Below are 27,197 nucleotides of genomic sequence, written 5' to 3'. Positions count from 1 at the left end.
GTACTATAATAGTACGTTTATATATAACCGGATTTAACAAACCCACTGGGTTTTAAATGTCAATTCCATTGCTTATATTTCAAATAAATCCTCAAAAAGAAGGTTAACCCTGCAAAAGGCTATAATATAAACATGGCCTTAGTTTACATTTACGAAATCCACTCGATTTCAACTGTCAATTCCATAGCTCATCTGAAATCCATTGGATTTCATTTAACGTTTAACCTATGGATTTGACAGTTGAAATGGAGTGGATTTCGTAAATGTAAACCAAGCATTACATGGCCATACCATCAGGTACTTCAGTTTAACATAATCAGCCGACTGGCAACGCGACACGACTCGTGTCGCAATACGGAATCGACCCATTAATATTTTTGCCATGCCACATGAAAAATGTGTAAAGGGCACTTTACACGATATGTTTTTACATATGGGTTGTCACTTTTTATATACAAAAGCAATATGCAAAATGACAACACATATGTAAAATAACATATCGTGTAAAGTACCCATAAGTGATGCCAACGTTGTTCTTGAAACACATCCAACGTTTGCGTGAAGTTTTGTGTCATTACTGGTAGAAGATTAAGAAAAATTGAAACTTGGCAGCACTTTGTATTTTATTTACGTCCAGAGATGGCACAAAATTTCACGCAAACGTTTGATGTGTTTAGGGCTTAATGGGCCAAATACATACGGTCCGTTGTGTCACGCGGTATAAACAACAACCACATGAAGAATGTGTGAGTGATGCCAAGTTTGTTTTTGAAGTTTTCATGTGGTTGTTATAACGTGACGCTCAACGCGACGTGTGTGCCGGGGCCTTTAAGGTCTCGGCGTTGAGCGTCGCGTTACAACAAACCACATGAAAACTTCAAGAACAAACTTGGCACCACTTACATATTTTTCATATGGTTGTTGTTTATAACGCGTGACGTGACACACGACGGACCGTGTGTGCCGAGTCCTTTATGGCCCTTTGGTTAAACAATTTATACCCACATGTATTCAACAACCATGTTTATCACAAAAACTACGCTTTTTACAATACATATTGCGAAAAATGCAACCCTACAGGTAAGAAAATGGTGATGCATGCATCAAAAGATGCAATGTGTGTCCTCAGCCCTAGTATCCAAAAATAACTGATATTAAACGTGAGTACCCTTATTGTTTTTTTATTTATTGCATTTTAACGGTTCTGAATTCGTGCCTATTGGATTGCAACATGGCACAATCATACAGGTACCCGCATCAGCTCAGCTGATGTACTGCGAGCTGTCAAAAAAGTTGTTGTAAGTGAAAACACAAAATTAAAAAACAAAAATTTAAACGAAAAATTTTGAATTTTTGTTGGATTTTTGTAATAATGCGTTTATTAGTATCTGCCTAACAAAATTTTGTTGAAAAAATTGTGTGAATCGCTTTATTTTTGGAAAACATTTCTGACATTTCACAGTACCGAACTGCTTTTTGTTGTAGTTGTTCGCTGATGCATATACCTGGTAATTGTGCCATGGATTGCAATGTTTGTCTTGTTGTTGTTGTGTGAGTAAAATCAAATCGTTGAGATGGCTGGCTGGAGAATTTGAAAACAACAAATTATTCTCCCAATAAGATGGATATAAAAAATACGAAATCCAATAGCAATAACAACAAAAGCGCCAAAGGTTGTATGAGTGATATTTTTTGTTGTCGAACGAACGGAGCATGGCAACAAATAAAATCACATCTTCAGATTTATTTCACTTCAGATGATACACTTGCGCTGTTCATTGAAGAGTGGAGTTGGTGTTTTTTCGCGCAAATCAAGCAAATACCTTTAAATGGATAATATTGAATCGGAAGATACCTCCAACGATACAACAATGATCTCGGAACTATTAAAATCGGCTGAAGTAGTGCAGCAACAATCTCAACTGATGGTGGCTACAACATCTTCCTCATCATCCATGGCTCCAAATATTGATAGCTGTGGTGGTATTGGAGGAATAATGAAGGATAACAAAAACCAGGAACAACAGAAGAAAATTTATATACCACAACAACAGCAACAATCATTTCACATAAATTCAAATAGTGATGGACAAAACCAGCAATCTACTGTTGAGTTACCTCCGTTAACAGCTATAGGTCACAATTCTTCTTCTTCATCATCATCATCATCGAACAATATCTTAATGCTCAATCACCAAGCATATTCCAACATAGCATCAGTGGAAGATTCCAATAAACCCCCACAGCAAAACAACAGCAGCAACACTTTCGGCATGTTCATATTCACTGAATGGAGAGCTATATATATCAAATTCGAACCCAAGATGGTGAAAATGTAACTGAAATGTTGATGTTGCCATTGCCCACCGGATCATGTATACAGAGAGAGTGTTCGTTCAACGGGAAACTTTCATATGCATATTAAGGTGAGTTGGAAACAAATTTGATAAATAACAAATTATACTTTAGTGTAGAAATCTAATTGGATACGTTGTCCTGAAACCAGGCTCTTGTTATTAGAAAACCGATTAGCAAAAAATTAAACCTTAAGTAGGTGAAACTTTCAAAGCATTCGAATTTTGGTTAAAATCATGGCAGAACTACCAGGTAGTGGTATCACACCAGCTGATCGAATATGAAAAGTCAAATCCCTTTATAAAAATAAATATTTTTGTTGTAATTTCCCCAACAACATAAAGAAAGTTTTGACATAACATATTCAAAATTATACGATTGCTCTACCTGAGTAATTGTGCCATGGATAAAATGATGTTTAATTATCCTGAAGTATTGGAAGCACATAAATTATGTTTTGAAATACTGTGTTAATTATGAAATAGGGGCTTCATTTGGAGATTAAAGGTATATTCATATGTAAATAGCTGTGTCTTTTTACGTGATAATTACCCAGCAAAATGTTTGTAGCCAAAGAAGTAGTTAAATCATGAGTGCAAGTGATTCCGGACTACATCTTTTTATGTGAAAGAAGTCATGATATTTACAAGGGCATGGTGCAGTGAGGATACTGTCTAATTTACTTCTTAAGCACACATTTTGCATTAGTTCTTTGTAGTGAATGAATCACAACAACATATGATTCAACTACTTCTTTGGCTACAAACAAAGATGTAGTTCGAAATCACTTTTATTATTTTTTGTATACAAATTACTTTTAATGGATGCAAACATATTGCTGTTATTATAATTAACAAGAAACAAATTATGTTCTTTGCCTTTTTAAGTTTTTCTTTTGCAAAATTTTGAAATTTCTATAATGTGAAAAATTTATGAAATGGATTCAAATCGGACATTGTCAAAATGTGAAGAACGGACTGCATTTTTCATGACTCTGCGTGGACTGCTTCAAAAAAACTATTCAATCACTACTTCACAAGGAACAACTTCAAATAAATTTTGCTGGGTAGTAATAAATACTACTAATGTTGCAGATTTTGACAGTTGTATAAAGGAAAAGTTGCTGAAAAAATGTTTCAGCAACATTTAGTAAGTAAAAAGACACACCTAATGTTTCCAACACAAACTGTGTCATTTTTACAAATAAACAGTTAAAAAGCATTTAAATAAATAGATAAACACAACCATTGGCAGATATAAAAACAGGATGTTGCACACATTCCTAATTTTGGAAGTTTGCGGTGTAATTAGACACTGAGTCTAATTATTCCACTGATAGTTCGAATCAGCACATGCTATAATAAAAAACATAATCCTTTTTTTGCAAGAATGCATCTTTGGCGTGGCCAATGTCATGAAAAGTGTGGAGAAGAAAATTATAGTGTTGAAAGAAAGACTACTAAACACTTTAGTGCTAGAGGTGTAGGAAGGAGTGCCCTTCAATATTGAGACATTTCGGAGCCCATATTTTAGGAAGTTTGGGATTCGGAATATTATAGGCCATAAGAAAGATTTAAATACGACCTCCCGATTTTTTTGAAATTTTTACCACAGATAGGTCTCTATGTCCAAAAGCCAACAACATATATTTTATTTATGGAAAGTCAATACGTCTCCAGTTATATGCCTTCAAAATTCTAAAAAATATCGTAGCCATTCAAGTCTTAAATTCCAGTGAGAAGACCGGCTATTGGCACAAACCATGGTAAATTATTTTACACGTAAAATCAGGTGTTGTTGTACAACAAACGTAACATCAACCACATAGAAATTTGTTTTTGTATGTAATACTAGTGTCAATTGTGTTTGTAAACAAATTTCAAAAATAAAAATTTTTAGATTTCGTTACATAATTTTGAAAATCATTAATGAAAATTCAATTTATGTTTAATTCTAATGCAACAAGGAAGGATATTTGTTACAAAAATGTTTGGGGTCGCTAAAAATTTAATGAAAAATGAAAAGCTGCTTCAAACTTTTGTTTTTGAAATAAGAAAGCAAGGAATCTCATATTGCAAACTTTATCTTAAATTGACATAAGGTTGATTAATGCATCATACATGAACATCGATGTAAATGCAGTCCAGAGCAAAGTCGATCAATATATGCTACCTATAGATTGATATATGGTCAGGCAAATGACGCAGAGAACTTGTTCTGCCAAAACATGTTCTCTAAAGTTGCGCATATAACAAAAAATCACACAACTGTGTTCATAATTTGCAAGATCGCAGTGTGAAAATCGATATTGGGAAAATGGAAAAATTCGAATTACAAATAAAATAATTCAAATTACAAATGAAATAATTCGAAAATCAAATGGAATTCTCAAATTACAAATGAAATAATTCGAATTCCAAATGAAATTGTGAAAAGTGAATTGTTTCGAATTACAACAGAAATGATTCGAATTACATGTGAAAATTGTGTAGTATTACAGAATTACTCGAAATTACACTTAAAATTATTCAAATTACAAATGGAATAATTCGAATTACAAATGGAATAATGCGAATTACAAATGTAATAATTCTAATTTTAAATGGAATAATTCAAATTACAAATGGAATAATTCGAATTACAAATGAAATAATGCGAATTACAAATGGAATAATTCGAATTTTAAATGGAATAATTCAAATTACAAATGGAGTAATTCGAATTACAAATGGAATAATTCAAATTTCAAATGGAATAATTCGAATTACAAATGGAATAATTCGTATTACAAATGGAATAATTCGAATTACAAATGGAATTCTCGAATTACATATGAAATGTTACGAATTACAAATTGAATTCTCGAATTACAATTAAGTATGGAGTAGCTATGACGTAATGAAGAATTTTATAAAAAATTAAAGAATATAACTGTAACCAAAATAATTAGATCTCCAATTTCTAGATTTAAGATGAATTATATATATGAAATTGTTTTTAGAGTAGCTATGATATTTAGGTGGATTCTTTGTAATTATATAAAATGGGCTCAAAATTAGCTTCAATTGCAAAGCAAATAAATAAAATAAAAAAAGGTGTAGTCTCCATATAAAGTTACCTCCCGATTTTAGGTATTTTGAGTGTTTTAGCTTCAATTTTTAACCGAACTAGCTGTAATTTGAAATGTGAGGTTCTCTGTGCTCACGAAACTTCTTCACTAAAAATCGTCAACATAGGTCCATGTTTTGGAATAGCTCCCATATAACGCTACCTTACGATTTTCGGTATTTTGAGGGTCTTAGCTACATTGTTTGATGGAACTAACCGTAATTAGATTTTTGAGGTTCCCTGTAGTTATAACACTTTTTGACCAAAAATTGTAAAGATAGATCGACACTTTGACATAGCCCCTAGGTAGTACCTTTCACCTGACTGAACTCATTTTTTAGATTAGATTATTTAGGCATTTGGGATATCCATAGACGAAGCAAGCTTTTTGGTATAGTGTTTCACATGAAAACTGTGGTTATAGGGTCAAAATTAAGGTGAATGCCTGTCTGCGTACTCGATAATTTGTAATAATTATTACAAATGTTTCCTAAATTAACAGTTGCACAAAGGAAAATTGGCCTATAATGTGTTTTCGTTTACTTATAATTTGTACAAATTGTTACTGGATGTTGTTCGTTTACTCTGCAGTACAATGCAAAAGACAAGAAATTACTGGACTTGTAAAAATTTGTGCAAAGAGCAAACGAACACACCTATGAATATAGCTGCTTTAAGGCGATATCGTGCGGTTTAGGTTATATTTGTTGTTGTATTAGGCTTCGTTTACAAGGCGAATTTAAGAAGGTGTCCCAAATGTAGTGTTCATTTGCTGTCAAAAGTTTTAGTGTGTAACTCTAAAGCCACACGTTAAAACTTTCATACGAAACATTCACCGGTTTTGGGAGAGCGGCAGTGAAGGAGCTCCGCCAATTAGGGGTGTCTGTTTACCTACTAAATGTTGCTGAAAGATTTTTTCAGCAACTTTTTCTTTATACAACTGTCAAAGCTGCAACATTTGGTTTGTACTCGTACTTACTAAATGTTTCTGAAACACTTTTTTCAGCAACTTTTCCTTTATACCACTTTAAAAACTCGAAACATTTGTAATAATTATTACAAATTATCGAGTATACGGACAGGCATATTACTACAAATTATCGAGTACGCAGACAGACATGTTATCACGATGAAGAAAAATGATCTTTTATGAACGTTAACAATTCGGATTGAAGGAATTCTCTTTATCCCTTTTTGACCACAAATCCAAAAATGTAATATGAAACAAGAGTTTGCATATGGTTTGAATATTTTAAATGTTACACTCAGTTTTCTAATTTCTCTTAACATTAAAACGAAGAATTCATTTATTTAAGTCAATATTTTCAAGTAAATAAAAAAATATTTTTATAATAACTTTTTACAAAATAAAAAATTTACAAAGAACTTAAGTTTAAGTTTTGTTGTTTAATTAGAAGTTTATTTCTGCGACATATTTCCCATTCAATGGGATGGGCATTCTTCTTATGAGAATGCATATTGGCATTAGAATTAAATGTTCTGGGACAAAATGGACATTGGTACAATGTTTCACCAGTATGTTGAGCCATGTGTTCCTATATAAAAAAAAAAACATAAATTTCGATAAATTTAAATATTTAACTCGGTTCTTTACAAAATGCTATACCAACCCTTAGAGATATAGCTTTTTTAAATGTCTTGTCACATTGCTCACATTGAAATGTTTCATTTGAATGACTGTAACGTTTGTGACTTGCTAAAGCAATACGATTTTTAACCACTTTACCACATTCAGGACATTTGTAGATCATACCCTCTGGATTGTGACGTTTCAAATGTTGTCTTAAAATGTCTTTATCTTTTAGCCAACTATCACAATCTGGATATGGGCATTTTACACGAGGACCACTCTGTTCAAAATGTGTTCGTACATGTTTTTCAAACGCATTTTTGCCCAGTATCTCCTTGGCACACACATGACAAATCTGTTTAGCCCTTTTATGTTGCATACTTGTGTGCACTTTTAATAAATATAAACTGGCAAACCTGTAAATGAGAGAACATACATATTACTGTTTATTTCATATTTGATATTATTGGAAACTTACGATTTTCGCTTTGGACATTCATCACAAAAGAATTGCCACTGTTCCCGAGGTATATGTGAAGGTTTATGTAATTCCAGTAGATTTTGTCTGGCAAACTTTTTGGGACACAAGTCACATGCGAAAGTACGTTCCTCTTCAGGTGCATGGTAATTCAAATTATGCACTCTCAACGCGCATGTTGTTGCAAAGGATTTATTGCACTCATTGCACCTAATGAAATCATATTTTTATAGGTATTTAATGTTTTTAAAACTAAACGATCATCAGATATTTTTTTTTAAATAATTGTACCTATACAATTTTGTTTGAACTTACTTAAAACAATTTGGGTCCTCATGCTTGAGAGCATGTTGTGCCAGTAGGCTCCGCTTGGTGAACTGTTTATCACAACATGTAACATATGGACGTGTTCTTGGATGAGACACCTTAAAGTGTTCAACAATGTCGGGAAATGTTTTACCAATAAACACACATAAATTACAAGCCATAGGAATATATTTCAATATCATTTCATCGGCATGTTTATCATTAATCTTATATACAGCTTTTCGGTTCTTAGGTGATTTAGTTGTTTTAATTTTTGGCTCACAATTTCTGGGCTTAACATCTATTTTCGGCACTTTTGTCGGACTTTCCTCTTCAGATGACTGGGATCCATCATCATAACTGATTTCTTCATCTGAAGGTTGAAAATCATCAAAATATTCATTATCCGAATAAATATCTATATCTTTGGTATCATTTAGGATATTAGTGTTGAATGTGTGTATATCATTTTGCTCATCTTTGTTAATAGTTTTATTGTCCACATCCTTTTGAGAATCTTCCAAAGGATTACCGCAGGTTGTTTTATCATTACTATCTGTACACATTGAATTCATGCTTTTGTCTATATTCATTTTCAATATATCCAAATCCTTTTTTACATTTTCCAAAGGATTTTCGACTGGCGTTGCATCATTTCCATCTGTAGACATTGATTTCATACTTTCTCCAATTTCTATATTAATTTCCAATAAATTTTCATATAACTCATGGTTTTCATGTTTGGTCCCATTTGGACTTATTGGCATTTCCTCCTCCTCCTTGATTGCTTTAAATTCTTCATGAATCCTTTTGGCCTGCTCATAGAATACATGAAAATCTAGTAACGTTTCCCAACATACAAAACAAATATGAGATCTCAGGGCATCGCTTTTTTCTGGCTACAATGGTGGTAGATATTATTGATATTATTTTTCCATGATAAAGTGAGAATCAAAAGATCACTTACCTTAAACCATAGATGTTTTTGAATGGTTTCACCAATTTTTAATTTAACTCCATCTTCTTTATAAATTCCCATTGTTTGGGTATTCTCCAGCAGACATACACAGCATAACATCTTGGAAATTTTTTGCAACTAAACTAAAATAAATGATTTCAATAATCTTAAGTATATAAACAAATTAAATGTTCACGTCCATTGAAAACGAAAACAAAACATCAGAGTTTCCAAGTACAACCATTTTAAAAAGTGTGCATTCGTGACAACTATTTTAGTAAAGTAACATAGCCACACATCTAAGTTGTGTCTTTGCACTTTTTCAGTAACAATTATTCAGTAACTTGTTTTCAGAGAGTAAGAGGGATTTTACTCTTTGATACGAAAATAGAGAAAAAAGTAAAAAGACAGCATTAAGTAAACTTTAGCAAGATAGCAGTTGATGACCAAAACAAAAACATTGGCGCCTATGCATGAAAGAAAAACGAACTCCAAAGCAATGAAAAAGTTCTTCAATTTTAAGCAAAATAAATAAAAAATAATTAATATATTAATAAAATAATCAATAAATATAGCTGAATTGTAATATTTATAGCATTTTTTCACAAAAACAAGATAAACATTGATCAGCTGACCATTAGCAGATGATTAAAATAACAGCTGATCGAACTTGCTAAATGTTGCTGGGAAAAATTCTTTCAGTAACTTTTAGCAATTTCTCAGCAAACGACTGTCAAAATTGTTCTCTCACTTCGCTCTCTGTTACTGAACTTTTGTGTAAAAAGACAGCATTTAGTCCCGATCCACACTAGAGTGATTTCATTGAAATATTTGCATGAAATTATGCCTATCTAGATCGACTTCCATAGTAGAGTAAAATCATAAAATTGCTGTAGTGAGGAATTCGATTTAAGAACACCTAATTTCATGAAATTTTTTAATGAAATTCACGCTAGTGTGGACCGTAAAAAGACACACCTCTAGTTATCACACATATACTATGTTTACATTTACGAAATCCACTCGACTTAAACTGTCAATTCCATTGCTCAAACGTCAAATGAAATCCAATCGATTTCAGATGAGTTTTCATTTGATGTATACACAAAGGAATTGACAGATGAAATCGAGTGGATTTCGTAAATGTAAACATAGTCATAGTCCATATTTATATTAGGCAATTTTCCTTGCGGCAATTGTCAGTTTGAAGGAGAGAGAGGTGAGGCATATGGTAACCGTTTGCCTCTCAACAACCTCTCTCACCCTCACACTGACAATTGCCGCAAGGAAAATTGCCTAATGTAAATATGGTGCCACGGGTGCCAACGTAGTGCAATGGTATGCACACCCGCCTTGCACACATAAGGTCGTGGGTTCGATTCCCCATCTAGGCAACATCAAAACACTTATCAACGGTGGCAAAATACCCCTCACTAATGTTGGCTACATTTCCTGAGTATTTAAGCCATGAAAAACTTCCTACAAGTGGTTTCTTAAGAAACGCCGTTCGGACTCGGCGATAAACTGTAGGTCCCATATCATTGACCAAATATGAATCGGAGTGCACTGATTGATATGAGAGAAGTCTCCCTTGTCTCTTATGGGATGTTTGTGGAACAATTATAAATATGGACATACTTATGTAAATATAACCACGGTAGAAGAAGAGTTAGATTTAAGTAGAAAAATATGGCAGCATGGATTTTTCCTGAATTCTTAAAACTTCAAAATTACTAATTGTTTATTAAACCAAAGGAAGGGAGAGAGAGACGGGAAAGAAAGATAGAAGGAGAGTATGGCTGACTTCCCTATCGTCAGTTGCTTGGCAAATGACTGCAAATGTGTGAGGTATTATGTTTCTTAACGCCGTAGTACTTAACAACTGCGAATCTATGTATTTCAAAACGTCAAAAATATGAATTTTTAAAGCAGGTAAAAAGCGAACATGTATCATATTTTTTATTTCTGATGTATTTAGTTGCATTTTCGAGGAACAATGCATGAGTGTGCAGCTGAAATATTTTGACGAAGTTTAAACAACACAAGGAAGTCAGTCTATATATAACAGAGAGGTGGTGAAAAAGTTTAAATTAAAAGAGATAATCATAAAAGCGCGACTTATTTTTTAAATACAAAAAACTATTAATTCTTCAACGCAGTTTGCATTGGAGCCTTTTTCTGGTTAATTTTCTTTATGGGGATTTATGTATTTGAAGTATACACAATGGAATTGACATTTGAGACCCAGTGAATTTATATATTAATCAAATATGCTTCCTTCATCACAATACTATGAATTCTGATGTTGTAATAAACAATTTGTATTGCAACTGATTTTAACTATTTGTAATACCTCCATTTGTTATACTAAGTCCCGATTTACAATAGGCGATTTTCCTAGCGGCCATTTTTCTGGTTATCTTTTTAACTTGCCTCTTGCGTTTATACAAGCAATCCTTTTCGCAAGTTTTGTTTTCAAACGTGTCTCTCCTACAAACTGAGAGTTGCCGCAAGTAAACTTCAACATTCAAAATAAAAAATATTTTATTAAAATCAGTTAATTATTACTATCTTCGAGTTAAACATAATTTATACAAAAAACATATTTTTTATTATAACTTTTGCGTATTTACAAAGAACTTAAGTTTTGATGTTTTATCAGAACTTGGGCGCTACCAGTTTTATTTCTGCGCCATTCTTCCCATTCAACAGGATGGGCGCGCTTCTTATGAGCATGCATATTGGCATTAGAATTAAAGGTTCTGGGACAAAATGGGCATTTGTACAGTGTTTCACCAGTATGTTGCGTCATGTGTTCCTATTACAAGTAAAAGCATACATTTACATAAATATGCATAGATTTCATTTTGTTTACAATATACAAACCCTTAGAGATATAGCTTTTTTAAACGTTTTGTCACATTGCTCACACTGAAATGTGGCATTGGAATGACTATAACGTTTGTGATTTGTTAAAGCTCTACGATTTTTAACAACTTTATCACATTCTGGACACTTGTAGATGATACCCTCTGGATTGTGACGTTTTAAATGTTGTTTTAAATTGTCCTCATCTTTTAGCCAACTATCACAATCTGGATATGGACATGGTACACGAGGCCCACTCTGTTCAAAATGTAATCGTACATGTTTTTCAAACGAATGTTTATCACGTATCTCTTTGGCACACACATGACAAATATGTTTGGCTCTTTTATGCTGCATACTTGTGTGGACATTTAATAAATATAAACTGGCAAAGCTGTGAATAAGAAAACATAATACATACATAAGTTTTACCATTGATTTATTTCATTTGTTGCTATTATTGGAAACTTACGCTTTTCTCGTTGGACATTTATCGCAAAAGAATTCCCATTGTTCCCGAGGTATATGTGAAGGCTTATGTAATTCCAATAGATTTTGTCTGGCAAACTTTTTGGGACACAAGTCACATGCGAAAGTACGTTCCTCTTCAGGTGCATGGTAATTTAAGTTATGCGTTCTCAACCCGCATGTGGTGGTGAAGGATTTATTGCACTCATTGCACCTAAAAAAAAAAAAACATTTTTTTCTATTAAAAATATTTTGTGCTGCTTGAACTTACTTAAAACAATTTGGGTCCTCATGCTTGAGAGCATGCTGTGCCACATAGAATCTCTTGGTGAACTTTTTATCACAACACATAATATACGGACGAATCTTTTGATGAAACTCCTTAAAATGCCCTACAATGTCAGCAAACGTCTTTCCAACATAAACGCACAAATTACATCCCATTGGAATATGCTTCTGGATCATCTCTTCGGTATGTTGATGGTCGAATTTATATTGCACTTTACGTTTTTTCTTAACATCATCAGTTTGTTGTTTTGTAGTTTGTTTTGATTTGCGTTTTCTTCTTTCAGTTTTTTTCTTTTCCTTGTTACTATCCGCCTTGTTGGCAACATCTTCGTCCACCCCTTCCTCCTCTTCTTCTGGAGATGTCGATTCTTCTTCATTGCTATATTCCGATTGTTCGTAATCATCTGATTGAGATCCATTATCCGATTCACTATCCGTACCAGCAGCATTAAATTCATCATCTTCTAAGGGATTACTTTTCCAAATGTCCAAAACTTTCACATCATCATCCTCTAAATTACCATCAATTTCTGTTTCTAAATCTTTTTGCAAATCTTCCAAAGGATTCTTTTCCGGTTTTTCGTCCAACTCTTGGCTCTTTGCTGGTTCACCAATCTCTATTTCTAATTGCAAAATACCACTGTATACATCATCTTTTTCATCGTGTTCCTGTTTAATGGGGTTTGTGCCTGTTGCAGTTTCCTCCTGTTTAATATTAAGTCTGTTTTTCTTGCTCAACTGATATTCTGCATGGATTCTTTCGGCTTGTTGATAAAATTCATGGAAGTCATTGATTCTTTCCCAGCATACTAAGCAGATGTGTGATCTCAATTCATCATTTGGGACGGGCTATATTGAGAATAGAAATGGAAATCTTAGATACTTTCAGTGTGTTCGTTTACTTAAAGTTTGTACAAATTGTTACTGGATGTTGTTCGTTTACTCTACAGTACAATGCAAAAGACCTTAGTCGTTTAAAAGAAGTTACTGGACTTGTACAAATTTGTGCAAATTATTGAGTAAACGAACACACCTTTTGTATTGCCATGGATGCACACCATAGATGTTACCTTAAACCAAAGATGTTGTTGGATGATTTGTGGCATATTTAGTTTTCGTCCATTCTCTTCGTATATGCCCACTGTTGTGGGATTTTCCAGCAAACATACACAACATAACATTTTAAATAGCTTACTTGCTAGTTGTTTTATTAAATAATTTTTTAAACAAATTACTACCCAGAGGAAAAGATTTCTATATTCTAAAATGTCAACAATCGTCAAAACATATGTTTTCTTCTTCTTTTTGTAATTCGACACCAGCTGATTGTCAAGTTATAACTTAACCCTGCGTTTACACATGACAGAACAGTTGAGTTCATGCATTGATTGTCAAAAACCCAAAACATGCCTGTGTGACGTAGGCGTCCCGACAAAAAAAATTGGTCTGTTTCAGAACTGCAAGAATCTACTAATTTTTACTATTTTTTCCGATAACATAAAGGAAAAAATGCTATCGTAGTAAAAAATAGTAGCTTCTTGCAGGTTCTGGAACAGAGCATTTATGTACATAAATGGCCTGTTCCCGTACTTTATAAAGTGGTAAAAGTCGTAAAAGTTGTAAAAGTCGTAAACGATTTTCATATAAATTTTGTGTACGGGAACGCAAAATGTGTAAAAGTGGTAAAAATTGTAAAAACTTTTTAGTTCTGGAACAGAGCAAAATTTGCAACTCAACAAGACATGTAAACATTAGGTGTGTCTTTTTACGTGATAATTTGTAATAATTATTACGAAATGTTACTAAATGCTGTCTTTTTACACAAAAGTTCAGTAAAAGAGAGCGAAGTGAGAGAACAAGTTTGACAGTTGTTCGCTGAGAAATTAGTTGTGTCTTTTTACTTTTTCAGTAATAATTATTCAGTAACTTCTTTTCAGAGAGATAGTCCCAATTTACATTGGGCGAGTTTACTTGCGGCAATTGTCATTTTGTAGGAGAGAGAGGTGAGGCATATGGTAACCCTTTGCCTCTCAGCACCCTCTCTCACCTACAAACTGACAATTGCCGCAAGTAAACTCGCCTAATGTAACTTGGGACTAAGAGAGATTTTGCTCTTTTCTTTGATACGAAAATAGAGAAAAAAGTAAAAAGACAGCATTTAGCAAACTTTAGCAAGATAACAGTTGATGACCAAAATAAAAACATTGGCGCCAATGCATGAACGAAAAAATAACTCCAAAGCAATGAAGAAGTTCTTCAATTTTAAGCAAAATAAATAAAAAATAATGAATATATTAATAAAATAATCAATAAATAAACCTGAATCGTAATATTTATAGTATTTTTCCATAAAAACAAGATAAAATTCGGACGGTATTCCGATCAAATTCCTGAAGATCATTTTTCCTTATTTGTCTGTTTATTTCCTAAAGTTTTTCAACTCAATTCTTACAACTTCTTGCTTCCCCTCATGTTGGAAAATTGCCCGTGTGGTTCCAATACCTAAATGTAAAGAGTCATTATGTATGGAAAATTTGCGACCCATAAGTATACTTCCCGCTTTGTCTAAAGTAGCCGAGCATCTTATGAAAAATCAGATCATTGATTATATAGAAGATAAAAAGTTGTTAAATAAATTTCAATTTGGGTTTCGTCGTGGTCACAGTACCGTAACGCATCTTCTTCATCTTACGGATACTATTAGAGAGAATATCGACGTTGGAAATTTTGGTGTGCTTGTAGCTCTTGATTTGTCTAAAGCTTTTGATAAAGTTGACCATGTATTATTGATTGAAAAGCTAAAGAATAACTTTTCCTTTGATAGCTCGTCATGCAGATTGATTTATTCATATCTTTCAGACCGTTCGCAGTTTGTTAGCCTTAGTGGTTCTTCCTCAAGCCAACGCATTATCAATAGTGGTGTTCCGCAGGGATCCGTCTTGGGCCCGCTTCTCTTTATACTATATATCAATGATATCGTTAACTGTATAAGTAGTCGAGATTGTTTCCCATTTTTGTATGCAGACGACATGCATTTATTCTTTAGAAATTGTTTGATTACAGATTTAGAAACTGATGTTAATTGTTCCTTAGAAATTATAAATCGTTGGCTTAACTCTAACAACTTTTCGGTTAATGTTCAGAAATCTAAGGCAATATTATTTAAACCCAGGAGAAATATTAGTTCTTCCATTCGTATTTATTTGAATGGCTTAAATATAGTATTTGTAGAAAAGATGAAATGTTTGGGATGCATAATTGATGATAGGCTAACGTTTAGTAGTCACATCACATATCTTCATTCTGTTGTTATGTCCACATTGCGTAGGTTATACTGCAATAATATGTATTTGCCACTGTCTGTTCGTAAGCGACTTGCTTTTGCTTTGTTGATGTCTCGGCTTAGCTACTGCATTGAGGTTATTTCTGGCACTAACCAAGGGAATTTGAAGAGGATTGAGAAGCTTTACAACATGGTTTTGCGCTTTGTTTATAAATTGAAGCGCCGTGACCATGTCACGAGCTACTCTCTAATGTTTTTGGGAGTACCGTTTGACAGTTACGTTAGTCAACGTTTAATGATAACGTTTTACAAGATGATTTGTACTAATTGCCCCGATTTATTGCTTACAAAGTTTCACTTTTCGCATTCAACGCGACATACACAGCTAATTATACCTCGATTTACCTCTTCGATATTTGAGCGATCGTATATTATTAGAGTTGCACGTATTTGGAACCAGCTTCCTCCATTATTACGCACATTTTCGTACACGGTACATGTATTTAAACAAAAATATACTGCTTTTGTTTTAAATCAGGTCTGATAAGTTATCCACGATGGTGGCAACAAGTATAGTAGTTCTCTTAGTTGATTTATATATTTTGTATGCTTATTTAACAGTAATATACATATATACATTTTTTTTTTCCTCAGTTTGGATTTTTTATACATTGGGGAACCAAATTCTTGGTCTTAAATTGTTAAGTTTACATTTAATATTAATTGCTTGAAATCATGTTGTATGATCCATTGAATTAAAGTAGAGCTTACTGTAATGTAATTATTTGGCTGCCTTCAGCTTTTGCATTATTAAGTAAATAAAAATGAAAAAAATGAAAATGAATGAAAATTGAGCAGCCGACCATTAGCAGATGATTAAAAAACAGCTGATCGAACTTGCTAAATGTTGCTGTGAAAAATTCTGTCAGCAACTTTTAGCAATTTCTCAGCAAACAACTGTCAACATTTTTCTCTCACTTCGCTCTCTTTTACTGAACTTTTGTGTAAAAAGACAGCATTTAGTAACATTTCGTAATAATTATTACAAATTATCACGTAAAAAGACACACCTATTGCTAAAAGTTGCTGAAAGAATTTTTCCCAGCAACATTTATCAAGTTCGATCAGCTGTTTTTTAATTATCTGCAAATGGTCAGCTGCTCAATGTTTATCTTATTCTTGTGGAAAAATACTATAAATATTACAAATCAGCTATATTTATTGATTATTTTATAAATATATTCATTATTTTTTATTTATTTCGCTTAAAATTGAAGAACTTTTTCATAGCTTTGGAGTTAGTTGTTCTTTCATGCATTGGCGCCAATGTTTTTGTTTCGGTCATCAACTGCTATCTTGCTAAAGTTTACTTAATGCTGTCTTTTTACTTTTTTCTCTATTTTCGTATCAAAGAGTAAAATCCCTCTTACTCTCTGAAAACAAGTTACTGAATAATTATTACTGAAAAAGTAAAAAGACACGACTATTGACAAAAAAAAAAAAAACAGCTGTTATTTGCATTTGTAGGTTATGTCATAAGAAAATAATATGTGTGTTTGTTTACTCAAAATTTGTACAAATTGTTATTGGATGTTGTTCGTTTACTCTACAGTACAATGCAAAAACCTTAGTCGATTACAAGAAGTCACTGGACTTGTACAAATTTGTACGAATTGTTGAGTAAACGAACACACCTAATATTTGCTGATGTGAACGCACAAATCGAAAGTTGTATGGATGACCCAAATTTTGACAATCATATGCTTTGTTTACATTTACGAAATCCACTCGATTTCAACTGTCAGTTCCTTTGCGAATACGTCAAATGAAAACTCATCTGAAATCAATTGAATTTCATTTGACGTTTAAGCAATGAATTTGACAGTTGAAATCGAGTGGATTTCGTAAATATAAACGTAGCAATAGAGAATGTCGAATGAATAAAAGAAGTGACCATGATGAAATTATAAGGTGGCGTAAAACGACCAGCTGATTCGTTTCATTCTGTCGAATTTTTCGTTATTGTGAATAAAGTGTATGAAAACGTAAACAAACATTTTGACATATTGAAGAATTTTCGTCCAAAATAAAGTAGTTGTTGTGCTTCTTACGTGACCAGGTAAATAGATCTTGGAACAAACCAAATGTCGTATGCATAAAATGAGTGACTGCTAATACGACATTAATGGCTCGTCTGAACTCATTTTTAGATCTGGATTTAATAAACCCACTGGTTTTCAAATGACAATTCTATAGCGCAAACGTAAAATAAATCCTCATTAAGAAAGTTAACCCGACAAAAAACTCTAATGCAAACGCCGTTTAATACGTCAAATAAATCCTCATAAAGAAGGTTAATCCGACGAAAAAACTCTAATGCAAACGTCGTTTATAGCTCTGTTCCAGAACTAAAAAGTTTTTACAATTTTTACCACTTTTACACATTTTGCGTTGCCGTAAACAAAATTTATATGAAAATCGTTTACGACTTTTACCACTTTATAAAGTACGGGAACAGGCCATATGTTTTGTTATATGGTGTTTATATTAGGGGTAGTTTACACTATATGTAAATGTCATATGACATGAAATTTTCCATCGTTATATATTCGCTAATATGTGTAATATTGGAGATTTTCCTTACGCCATTTACTCTGTGGGTCCATACCAGCAAAAATGTAAAAAACTACGTCTCCACATTGCCTCCGTGGGTAAATATGGAATGTTTTTATTTCGTGACATATGACATTGATAGATAGTGTAAACTACCTCTTAGAGCTTTTTTGGGGGGTTAACCTTCATTATCAGGATTTGTTTGACGTATATGTAATGGAATTGGCATTTAAAACCCAGTGGGTTTGTTAAATCCGGTTATATATAAACGTACTATTAACTTCATAAACGCAAAACTGCACAAGATTTTACAATAGCTTCGTTCCAGAACTAAAAAGTGTTTACACATTTAACACATTTTTACCCGAAATGCGTTCCCGTACACCAAAAAAGTTGCAAAATGTTCACCTCTCTTTGAACAAAAATGACGCTGAATAGGTTTCTCTTTAGAAACTTTTTACACCATAAATTTGTGCGAGCAAAAATGTGCAGCATGTTTGCCGCCTTCTGATTAGCTGATACGCCGACTTTGACATTTGTTCCAGATTTTTTGACGTTTCTGCCATTTTTCCGTTCCCGTACATTTTGGAAAAATGTGTGCGTTGAACTCATTTTTGACAGTTTTCTCTTTTGCGCTTTTTACCATTAAAAAAGTACTGGAACGAAGCTAATGTCGTGTGTTCATAAGTCCGTGTTTAGACACACAAATTTCTCGGGAAAGTAAATTCAGTTTTTAGGCAATAGGGGGTAGGAAAGAGTATTGAGGAGCTCTTTCCTCTCCGCTCTCTCCCAAAAAAAAAACTCAATTTACTTTCCCGAGAAATTTGTGTGTCTAAACACAGACTAAATGCATTTAACTTTTTGTTGACAACGTCTCGTGTTTATAATTGGTACCATGGCAGAACTACCAGGTAGTGGTCTCACACCAGCTGATCGAATATGAAAAGTCAAATCCCTTTATAAAAAAATTATTTTTGTTGTAATTTCACCAACAACACAAAGAAAGTTTTGACATAACATATTCAAAATTTTACGATGCCACTACCTGGGTAATTGTGCCATGATTGGTACACAGTACCTTGCACAGAAAATGGCATTTCATGAAACTACTCTAGTGTGAACCGGGATTTACAACGATGAAATAACATACGTATTTTTAAATTTTATTTTCATTGATAACTTATAGTGATGCTTTAATCTTAAATTTATTATATTGTAATAAATAATCTTACTTAATACTTGAAATAAATACCAAAATAAAATACAGCAGTCCTGTATGTACTTTGCAGTGATTTGAAAACTAATACGTTATTAGGTATGTCCGATAACCCAAAGTTTTATACAAATTTGTACAAACTTTTACAAAATATCAAACTTGCTCAATAAAACAGAAATGAGAAGTAGTTGCAAGTACTTGCAAGAACTTGCAAATACTTTTTACTTGCAAAGTTATCGAATAGACTTATTTTTACCTTAAAAAAACTTTTTTAAAATCAAGAAATTACATTTTCACTTTTACTCTTTGCATTCATCATGGAATGCTGTTTCTTTTTGTGCGAATACATATTGGCGTTCGAATTAAATGTTCTCGGACAGAAGGGACATTTGTAAAGACTTTCTCCGGTGTGATGAGCCATATGTTCCTAAAAGGATACAAAATATACACAGTTGCATTTATCAAAAAAAGCCTTTGTCGAAAATCTTAATGGAACCAACCTTCAATGTTATTGCCTTTTTGAAAATTTTCTCACACTGTGAACATTTGTATTGCCTATTGGAATGATTGTTGCGTTTGTGTTGTGACAAGGCCTTGCGATTCTTGCAGACCTTATCACATTCCGGACATTTGTAGATTATGCCCTCACTATTGTGACGTCTTAAATGATCTTTTAAATTATATTCATCCTTTAGCCAACTTTCACAATCTGGATATGGACATTTTACACGAGGTCCACTATCTTCAAAATGCAGGCGTACATGTTTTTCAAAAAGATATTTATCTTTGATTTCTTTAGCGCAGACATGACATATATTTGTTTCTCTTTTATGAACACTTTCGTGGGTCTTCAGGAGATATTCACTGGCAAATCTGAAAAGCAAAACAAAGTTAGTAATGTACAAAATTTGTTGAGAGAATGCCTTGGTACAATAATTGTACCATGAGAGAATACATACGGTCTTGGTGTTGGACATTTCATGCAAAAGAATGACCATTGTTCCTTGGGTATATGCGTTGGCTTGTGAAATTCCAAAAGTTTTCGTCGTGGAAATTTTTGTGGGCAAAATTCACAGGCATGTACACCATCCTTTTCATTTTGATGAAAGGAAAGATTGTGGGTGTGCAGGTTGTATGTTGTTTTGAAAGATTTGTTACACTCTTCACATCTAAATAAGGAAAAAGAAATGGGAGATAGAAATGTATAGTAAATAAAAGCCTCATTGATTCGTTTGTGACCAAATTATATTACAATAAACCAAGTTGATGGTAGATGCAATGCACTCAATGAGTTCGTTAGACGTAGAATTGATCAGAAAAGAAAACCTAGGGTAAAATCTATGTATCCAAAGGAAAAAAATGTTGCAAAGTAATGAAAAACCAAAACTCGAGAAAGACCTCATAGATCTTCTTTCTATAGACACAAGAAAACCTCTTGAGGTCCTCTATAGGCAAAAGAAAACCTCTTGAGGTCTTCTATAGGCAAGCGGAGGCCTTGTGAAGTCTTCTTTAGACAAAAGAAGATCTCGTAAGGTCTTCTATAGAATAGAAGACCTTTAGAGAGAAAAATACCTGAAGAAGATCTCTCCAGTTCATCCTCAGACAGAAGAAGAGGTCTTGATGTTTTCAATAAACAGAAGAAGACCTCTTGAGGTATATGTTGACATAAGGAGACCGCTTGAAGTCTTCCATAGACAGTAGCAGCGCGGTTATATATTTAGTTCAATGAAATGGGACCTCCATTCGCACAATGCGAATTTCAAAATTGCTTATAAAACAGTCCAATAAACCCACATTCATACCAGACATACAACAATTTACCGACATACTGAATCTACTGGAAACTGATAAAGTAGTTTTTAATTTTCTAGAATTTCAAATGACCTGTTAAAAAAAGATTATTACTATTTTAATTAATAGTTATATATTTTTACGTACCGGAAACAATTTGGATCCTCATGTTGCAGGGCATGTTGTGCTATATAATGACGTCTTGTAAATCGCTTATTACAACACATTATGTATGGCTTTATCTTCGGATGAAATTCTCGGAAGTGCTTTCCAACCTCCATAAAAGTTTTGCAATCAAAATTACATAAATTACAGATCATTGAAATGTGTTTTTGTATCATTTCTTCGGTTAGTTTTGGGTCCAATCTTTTACGTTTCTTTCGCGGTATGTTTCCTTCATCTTTCTTTGGCGTTTTCTCGTCTTTGTTTAGCCTTTTCTTTCTCCTTTTCACTGGAGATTTCTTTTCTTTAGTGACAATATTTTCGGCTGGTAATTCTTCTTCCTCTGCGGAACTTGAGAACGATGAAGATAAAGCGGAAGCAACATAATCATCATCTAAATCATTCAAGCTTCCATGTTGTGAATCATCATCATTTTGACCATCATCTTCGTCATCTTCTAAAGGATTTTTTTCCAATTGTCCTTCTTGGGTTTTCGTGCCAATATTTGTTTCGATTTCAACTTCAGCTTGTTCGGGTTTGGCTTCACTTATCGTATCTATAAATTCTTCCTTAATTGGTATTGATTCCGTGGTCGATTGTTCCTCTTTGATATCGAAAGTCTGTGTTCTTTGTAATGTAAAAAATTCGGTATGGGCTTTTTCAGCATTCTCATAAAATTCATGAAAATCTTTTATGCTATTCCAACATTTGGAACATATTCTATCGCTGGGTTCGGGCTTAGGGAGAAGAAACAACAGAATTTGTTAATCCGAAATAATTAGCTTCTGGAAGAGATTCACAATACCTTAAACCAAAGATGTTTATCTATTATATGGGCTATGTTCAATTGTGTTCCAATATCTCCAAAAATGTCCACTGCTTCTCGAACTTGGGAAACACATACACAGCATAACATGTTTTATTACAGTTAAACGGAAGTGTTTTTATTGTAATTATTTTAATTTTCTAATTATTTTCCTATGTTTCTAATAAACAAAAATACATTTGACAGATGCATAAATGCATACAAATACGGCATTTTTTTAGGTCCCACTCAAATCAGCTGTTCAATAATGTAAACATATACAAGCCCAACGAATAAACAATCCTATTCATTCATTGACTATTTTCTAAATCTTTTTAATCTCAATAAACTTATAATAAGTTATTTATGGAAAATGCAGTGCTACGTTTGTTTACTGGGCAATAAAGAAACGCTACCAATTTTTGGAAAAGACGTTTTGGATTTCAATATTGCGGATATGATAGAGAAACATTTAAGCTTTAAGGTACATAAATACAAATTAATTTATCCAATCCATAAAAATAAAATTTGTTTATTAAATTATTATTAGCCTGATAGCATGGATAACAGTGAAATATGTGTAGATTGTTGGAACAAATTAAGCGATTTCCATGACTTTTATCAAAATGTCACTGCAGCACATGAACAACTGGAATCTTTGGAAATAAAAATGCAAGGAGATCTTTCGGACGATGAAAGCCTCAATATTAAAGAGGAACACTTTGAGGGATCCACTCAAAATAGCAATGATTATTATAACGAGACAGATGATGTGCATGCTGATGATCCTTTTATAAACATAACAACAGAGGATAATAATGAAACGGACAATAATGGAACTAAAACTAAAGAAAAGGCGAAACATGAAGACCCATCTTTTGAATCAGATGACAGTGAAGATTCCAAACCTTTAGCAAAGCTTTCAACAGATCTTAAAAGTGACGCATCAAAATCAGAAAAGAAAAAGCGCCCGTACCGTAAGAAATCCAAAAAAGTTCCAACTAAACGTAAATCGTACATCATGCTTGAGGAGAACAATGAACTTATTAAGAAACACATACACATGCTTTGTCAAATATGCCAGTATATTGGCGAAGACTTTCCCAGTCTAAATAATCATTATAAGGAAAAACATACCGGCACAAAGGCGCACATCATATGCTGTGATCGAAAATTAGACTGTCCCTCTGATATTTTACAACATGCCTATTATCATGAAGATCCCAACTATTTCAAGTGTAATGAGTGCGATAAAACGTACATGAATAAAACAGCACTTAAGGATCACTATCGGCGTCACCATGAAGAAGAGTCAAATTTGCCTTATCAATGTGATCAGTGTCCGAGAAAATTTGCCCGCAAACATTTATTGGAACATCACAGAGCAAAACATGTACCGATTGAAGAAAGGTCACATTACTGTGAAATATGTAAACCGAAGAGAGCGTAAGTAATGAAATATTAGCAATGTTTTGAACAGATTCAAAGTGATTAAAAATTAAATACTCTACTTATTCTTTCATTTTAGATTCGCCAACGAATACATATTGAATCTTCACATAAAAAATCGCCACTATAAAGCAACAAATATATGCCATATATGCGCCAAGAAAATACACGATAAACAAGCCTTTGAAAAGCATGTACGATCACATTCTGAGTCGAGTGGACCAAGACTTAAATGTCCGCTTGAAGGCTGTGAAAGTTGGTTAAAGGATAAGGATAATTTGAGACAACATTTGAGAAGATTTCATGATAACACACCACATAAGTGTCCAGAATGTGGACGAATGTGTAAAAATAAACATTCCTTAACATGTCACATAAAAGCTACGCACAGTACACAGGTGTATACGTGTGAAGAATGTCAAAAGAGTTTCAAAAGTCAGCAATCGCTAAAGGTATTTTGCTTTGAGATTTTTAAAACATATACGTTAAGGCGAGCCCAAACAATAACATTTTTTTTCGGATTTCCTACCCCCCCCCCCCCCCCCCCCCCCCCCCCCCTTTTTCATTTGATCTAAAACCTCATGTATGAAAATTGATGGCAAACGGTTAACTTTAACCCGTGCCAACCTAGCTATCTTTGTTTCAAAATACGATGCGATTTTCAAATTTTTTGTAAAAATAGTTTTTTTAGCCACAATAATGAACTGGTAAAGTTTTTTTCATCGATCGGACCATAATTGTAGCATTTAGATGATTTTGGTGAAAATGTGCCTTTGACCCATACAAATTACTATGGAAACAAAGATCGATAGGTTGGCACGGGGTAACGTTAACCGATCGCCATAAAATTTCATACATAAGGTTTTTGGATAAAATGGAAAAAAATGGTGTTAGGAAATACAAAAAAAAAATTGTTGTTTTGGTTCACCCTAATATACATATTGTTTGGGTGTATATTAGGCAATTTTACTTGCGTCAATTGTCAGGGCCTGCTTCACTATGTCGAAAGAAAATGATTGCGAACGAAAAACACCTAAACTTTCATGGCAATATTGACTTTGTGTTTGTTTAAAAACAACAACAAAATTTAAAAATCATACACGAGTTTAGTTGTTTTTCTTTCGTTTTCATTTTCGTTCGACATAGTGAAACAGGCTGTCAGTTTGTCGGTGAGAAAGGGTGTTGAGAGGCAAAGGGTTACCTTACCATATTCCTCACCCCTCTCTCCATCAAACTGACAATTGCCGGAAGGAAAATTGCCTAATGCCCTATGGACTAATATTTATCTTTTTCTTATAGGAACATTTGGCTGTACATACTGGAGAACCCCTTTATGGTTGTCTATTTTGTTGTAGAAAGTTTAATTCTAAAGCTAATATGTATGCGCATAAAAAGAAAATACATCCAAAGGAATGGGAAAAATGGAAACAATCAAAAATAATAGGCTCTAAGCAAAATGCATCTTAATAAAAATTCATCTTATTATAATGATGATTAACGAATGTATTTACACAGGCTTTATTAATGGGTACTATACACGATATGTTTTTAGATGTGGGTTGTCACTTTTTATATACAAAATCTATAGGCAAAGTGACAACACATATGTAAAATAACAGATAGTTTAAAGCACCCCGAATACCACAGTTACACTTAACTGGATTATAGCCCATTTAGATATGACTTCATTAGCCGGATTTAGCACATTATCAGGTTTTATTTGCTAAATCCACCCAAAATCTACCAGATTTCCCATACAAAAATAAATCCTCCTATTGAGTGGATTTATTTTAAATCTGGGATAAATCCTCGTATACAACTCTGTTTTTGGCAACATGTTGCTAGAAAATACAAAAAGTTGCAAGCTTGCACAAGAAACAAGGTAGATGCATCGGTGAATTGCTACACTAAAAATTTAAAATGTAAAAATTTGTAAAGAAAGCGGAAAAGCTAAATTTGTTTTGTACATCAAAACAAATTTAGCTTTTCCGATTTTAATCAAACAAGACTAAAGGTCTGCGTACATAAGCTGCTCTGCCTGAAGGCCTGCGTACATAAGCTGCTTTGCCTGATTGCCTTGCTTTGCTGCTTCAATAAAAAATAAAAGAACAAAGAAGGCCGACCCAATTTCCAACTGATGGCAACCCAGTTCAAAATTTCGTCTTTATTCTATTATTTTTATTACGTCAGAAATGAAGCAGGAAAGCAAGGCAATCAGGCAGAGCGGCTTATGTACGCAGGCCTTAATTGCCTTGCTTTCCTGCTTCATTTTTGACATAATAAAAATAAAAGAATAAAGAAGGTCGAGGAAATTTCGAAGTGGGTTGCCCTTTTCTTTTTTATTCTTTTATCAGTAGTAAGCAAGGTAAGCAGGCAAGGCAGCTTATGTACGCAGGCCTTAATATTTATAATATCTAAACGCTAAAATAATTCGTTTATTTATGTTAGATGGGCAAACTGCCATAAAATAATTCTTTATTTGCTCTTTAGTTAGCACTAGTAGCATAATGTGCTAACATTTTCAGTATTAAACAATAAATTTGTAATTTGGCGTATGTTTTTTGTGACGAATTCAATTTACAAAAAATTCTTTTGACGTTTCAAATTCGATCAGATGGGCTGATGCATCTACCTTGGTAATTGTGCTATGAACAAAAATCAGCTGACTGCTATTTAAATCCTCCAAAATGTATATCTAAGATTTGTACTGGATTTATTAAATCCAGTCGAGGATTTATTGCTAGTCTAATTGAGCTATTAAGTTTGGGTTTCAAATGTCAAATCCTCATAAAGTGGCTTAACCCGGCAAAAAGTGCTAGTGTAACCGTGCTATAAGACTGCGCCATTTGTGTTGTCAATTCCATCATTGGTATACAAAATAATTGAGAGACAATTCATGAGAGTGTAATTTGCCTTTGTAAAACAACGGCTGACATAGCTCTCATTTGAATTCTTTATTCTCTATTGTCTCTATTGTTACGATAACGTGCAGGCGTTGATATTCCATTTACGTGCTGATCTTTTGCCTAACGCCATGTTTACATTTAAGCTTTTTGCCATGCCACATGAAAAATATGTAAGTGATGCCAAGTTTGATTTTGAAGTTTTCATGTGGTTATTGTAACGCGGCACTCAACGGACCGTATGTGCCGAGGCCTTGACCCTCTTTATAAATATATATTTGACTTAATGCCCCGGCACATACGGTCCGTTGAGCGTCGCGTTACAACAACCATATGAAAACTTCAAAAAAAAACTTGTTATCACTTACACTTTTTTCATGTGGTTGTTGTTTCTAACGCGTGATGCGACGCACAACGGACCGTATGTGCCGGGGCCATAATGGCCCCGGCACATACGGTCCGTTGTGCGTCGCGTCGCTCGTTGAGGACAACAACCACATGAAAAAAGTGTAAGTGATGCCAAGTTTGTTCTTAAAGTTTACATGTGGTTGTTGT

At 33.5% G+C, this 27,197-nt stretch overlaps 4 protein-coding genes across 9 annotated transcripts; 1 reads left to right on the top strand and 3 right to left on the bottom strand.

Annotated features, from left to right (window-relative positions):
* Positions 1-1,462: 1,462 nt before the first annotated feature.
* Positions 1,463-25,245, top strand: LOC141387739 (transcription factor grauzone-like). Of its 6 annotated transcripts, XM_073957843.1 has the most exons (7): positions 1,543-1,673; positions 1,742-2,426; positions 22,498-22,560; positions 22,670-22,774; positions 22,841-23,736; positions 23,819-24,191; positions 25,039-25,245. In XM_073957843.1, the coding sequence occupies exons 2-7, from the start codon at positions 2,415-2,417 to the stop codon at positions 25,204-25,206; spliced, it is 1,617 nt and encodes a 538-aa protein (XP_073813944.1). In that variant the 5' UTR covers positions 1,543-1,673; positions 1,742-2,414; the 3' UTR covers positions 25,207-25,245. The 6 variants fall into 6 exon arrangements, with proteins under 6 accessions (XP_073813945.1, XP_073813944.1, XP_073813948.1 ...); XM_073957847.1 differs by lacking the exon at positions 22,498-22,560; XM_073957845.1 differs by lacking the exon at positions 22,498-22,560 and having other exon boundaries at positions 22,651-22,774.
* Positions 6,733-9,061, bottom strand: LOC141387736 (transcription factor grauzone-like). Its single transcript, XM_073957841.1, has 5 exons — positions 8,806-9,061; positions 7,848-8,737; positions 7,533-7,742; positions 7,095-7,470; positions 6,733-7,019 (listed from the first exon to the last, which is right to left on the bottom strand). Exons 1-5 carry the CDS (start codon positions 8,914-8,916, stop codon positions 6,840-6,842), a joined length of 1,767 nt encoding a protein of 588 aa, XP_073813942.1. The 5' UTR covers positions 8,917-9,061; the 3' UTR covers positions 6,733-6,839.
* grau (grauzone) lies at positions 11,323-13,734 on the bottom strand. The gene is made up of 5 exons (XM_073957471.1): positions 13,491-13,734; positions 12,404-13,269; positions 12,137-12,346; positions 11,683-12,058; positions 11,323-11,614 (listed from the first exon to the last, which is right to left on the bottom strand). Exons 1-5 carry the CDS (start codon positions 13,599-13,601, stop codon positions 11,426-11,428), a joined length of 1,752 nt encoding a protein of 583 aa, XP_073813572.1. The 5' UTR covers positions 13,602-13,734; the 3' UTR covers positions 11,323-11,425.
* On the bottom strand, positions 19,459-22,541 carry LOC141387740 (transcription factor grauzone-like). The gene is made up of 5 exons (XM_073957850.1): positions 22,291-22,541; positions 21,471-22,222; positions 20,492-20,701; positions 20,033-20,405; positions 19,459-19,959 (listed from the first exon to the last, which is right to left on the bottom strand). Exons 1-5 carry the CDS (start codon positions 22,399-22,401, stop codon positions 19,810-19,812), a joined length of 1,596 nt encoding a protein of 531 aa, XP_073813951.1. The 5' UTR covers positions 22,402-22,541; the 3' UTR covers positions 19,459-19,809.
* Positions 25,246-27,197: the final 1,952 nt, after the last annotated feature.

This window comes from Musca autumnalis, unplaced genomic scaffold, assembly GCF_047663935.1.
Source record: "Musca autumnalis isolate F117 unplaced genomic scaffold, ASM4766393v1 scaffold_5, whole genome shotgun sequence".
Taxonomy (NCBI): Eukaryota; Metazoa; Arthropoda; class Insecta; order Diptera; family Muscidae; genus Musca; species Musca autumnalis.
This window is presented reverse-complemented; position numbering and strand designations above follow the sequence as displayed.

What these genes read in the sequence shown, in the direction of transcription:
- LOC141387739 (XM_073957843.1), top strand. An exon ending in CAAATCAGCTGTTCAATAAT is followed by an intron (nt 22,561 to 22,669) that starts GTAAACATATAC and finishes TGGAAAATGCAG; the next exon opens with TGCTACGTTTGTTTACTGGG. An exon ending in AAAGTCAGCAATCGCTAAAG is followed by an intron (nt 24,192 to 25,038) that starts GTATTTTGCTTT and finishes TTTTTCTTATAG; the next exon opens with GAACATTTGGCTGTACATAC.
- LOC141387736 (XM_073957841.1), bottom strand. Translation starts at nt 8,916, where the DNA reads ATGTTATGCTGTGTATGTCTGCTGGAGAATACCCAAACAATGGGAATT. An exon ending in GAATGTCCAAAGCGAAAATC is followed by an intron (nt 7,471 to 7,532) that starts GTAAGTTTCCAA and finishes TCTCATTTACAG; the next exon opens with GTTTGCCAGTTTATATTTAT. An exon ending in AAAAAGCTATATCTCTAAGG is followed by an intron (nt 7,020 to 7,094) that starts GTTGGTATAGCA and finishes TTTTTTATATAG; the next exon opens with GAACACATGGCTCAACATAC.
- grau (XM_073957471.1), bottom strand. Translation starts at nt 13,601, where the DNA reads ATGTTATGTTGTGTATGTTTGCTGGAAAATCCCACAACAGTGGGCATA. An exon ending in GAGGACCCAAATTGTTTTAA is followed by an intron (nt 12,347 to 12,403) that starts GTAAGTTCAAGC and finishes TTTTTTTTTTAG; the next exon opens with GTGCAATGAGTGCAATAAAT. An exon ending in AAATGTCCAACGAGAAAAGC is followed by an intron (nt 12,059 to 12,136) that starts GTAAGTTTCCAA and finishes TCTTATTCACAG; the next exon opens with CTTTGCCAGTTTATATTTAT.
- LOC141387740 (XM_073957850.1), bottom strand. Translation starts at nt 22,401, where the DNA reads ATGTTATGCTGTGTATGTGTTTCCCAAGTTCGAGAAGCAGTGGACATT. An exon ending in ATAAACATCTTTGGTTTAAG is followed by an intron (nt 22,223 to 22,290) that starts GTATTGTGAATC and finishes CTTCTCCCTAAG; the next exon opens with CCCGAACCCAGCGATAGAAT. An exon ending in AAATGTCCAACACCAAGACC is followed by an intron (nt 20,406 to 20,491) that starts GTATGTATTCTC and finishes TTTGCTTTTCAG; the next exon opens with ATTTGCCAGTGAATATCTCC.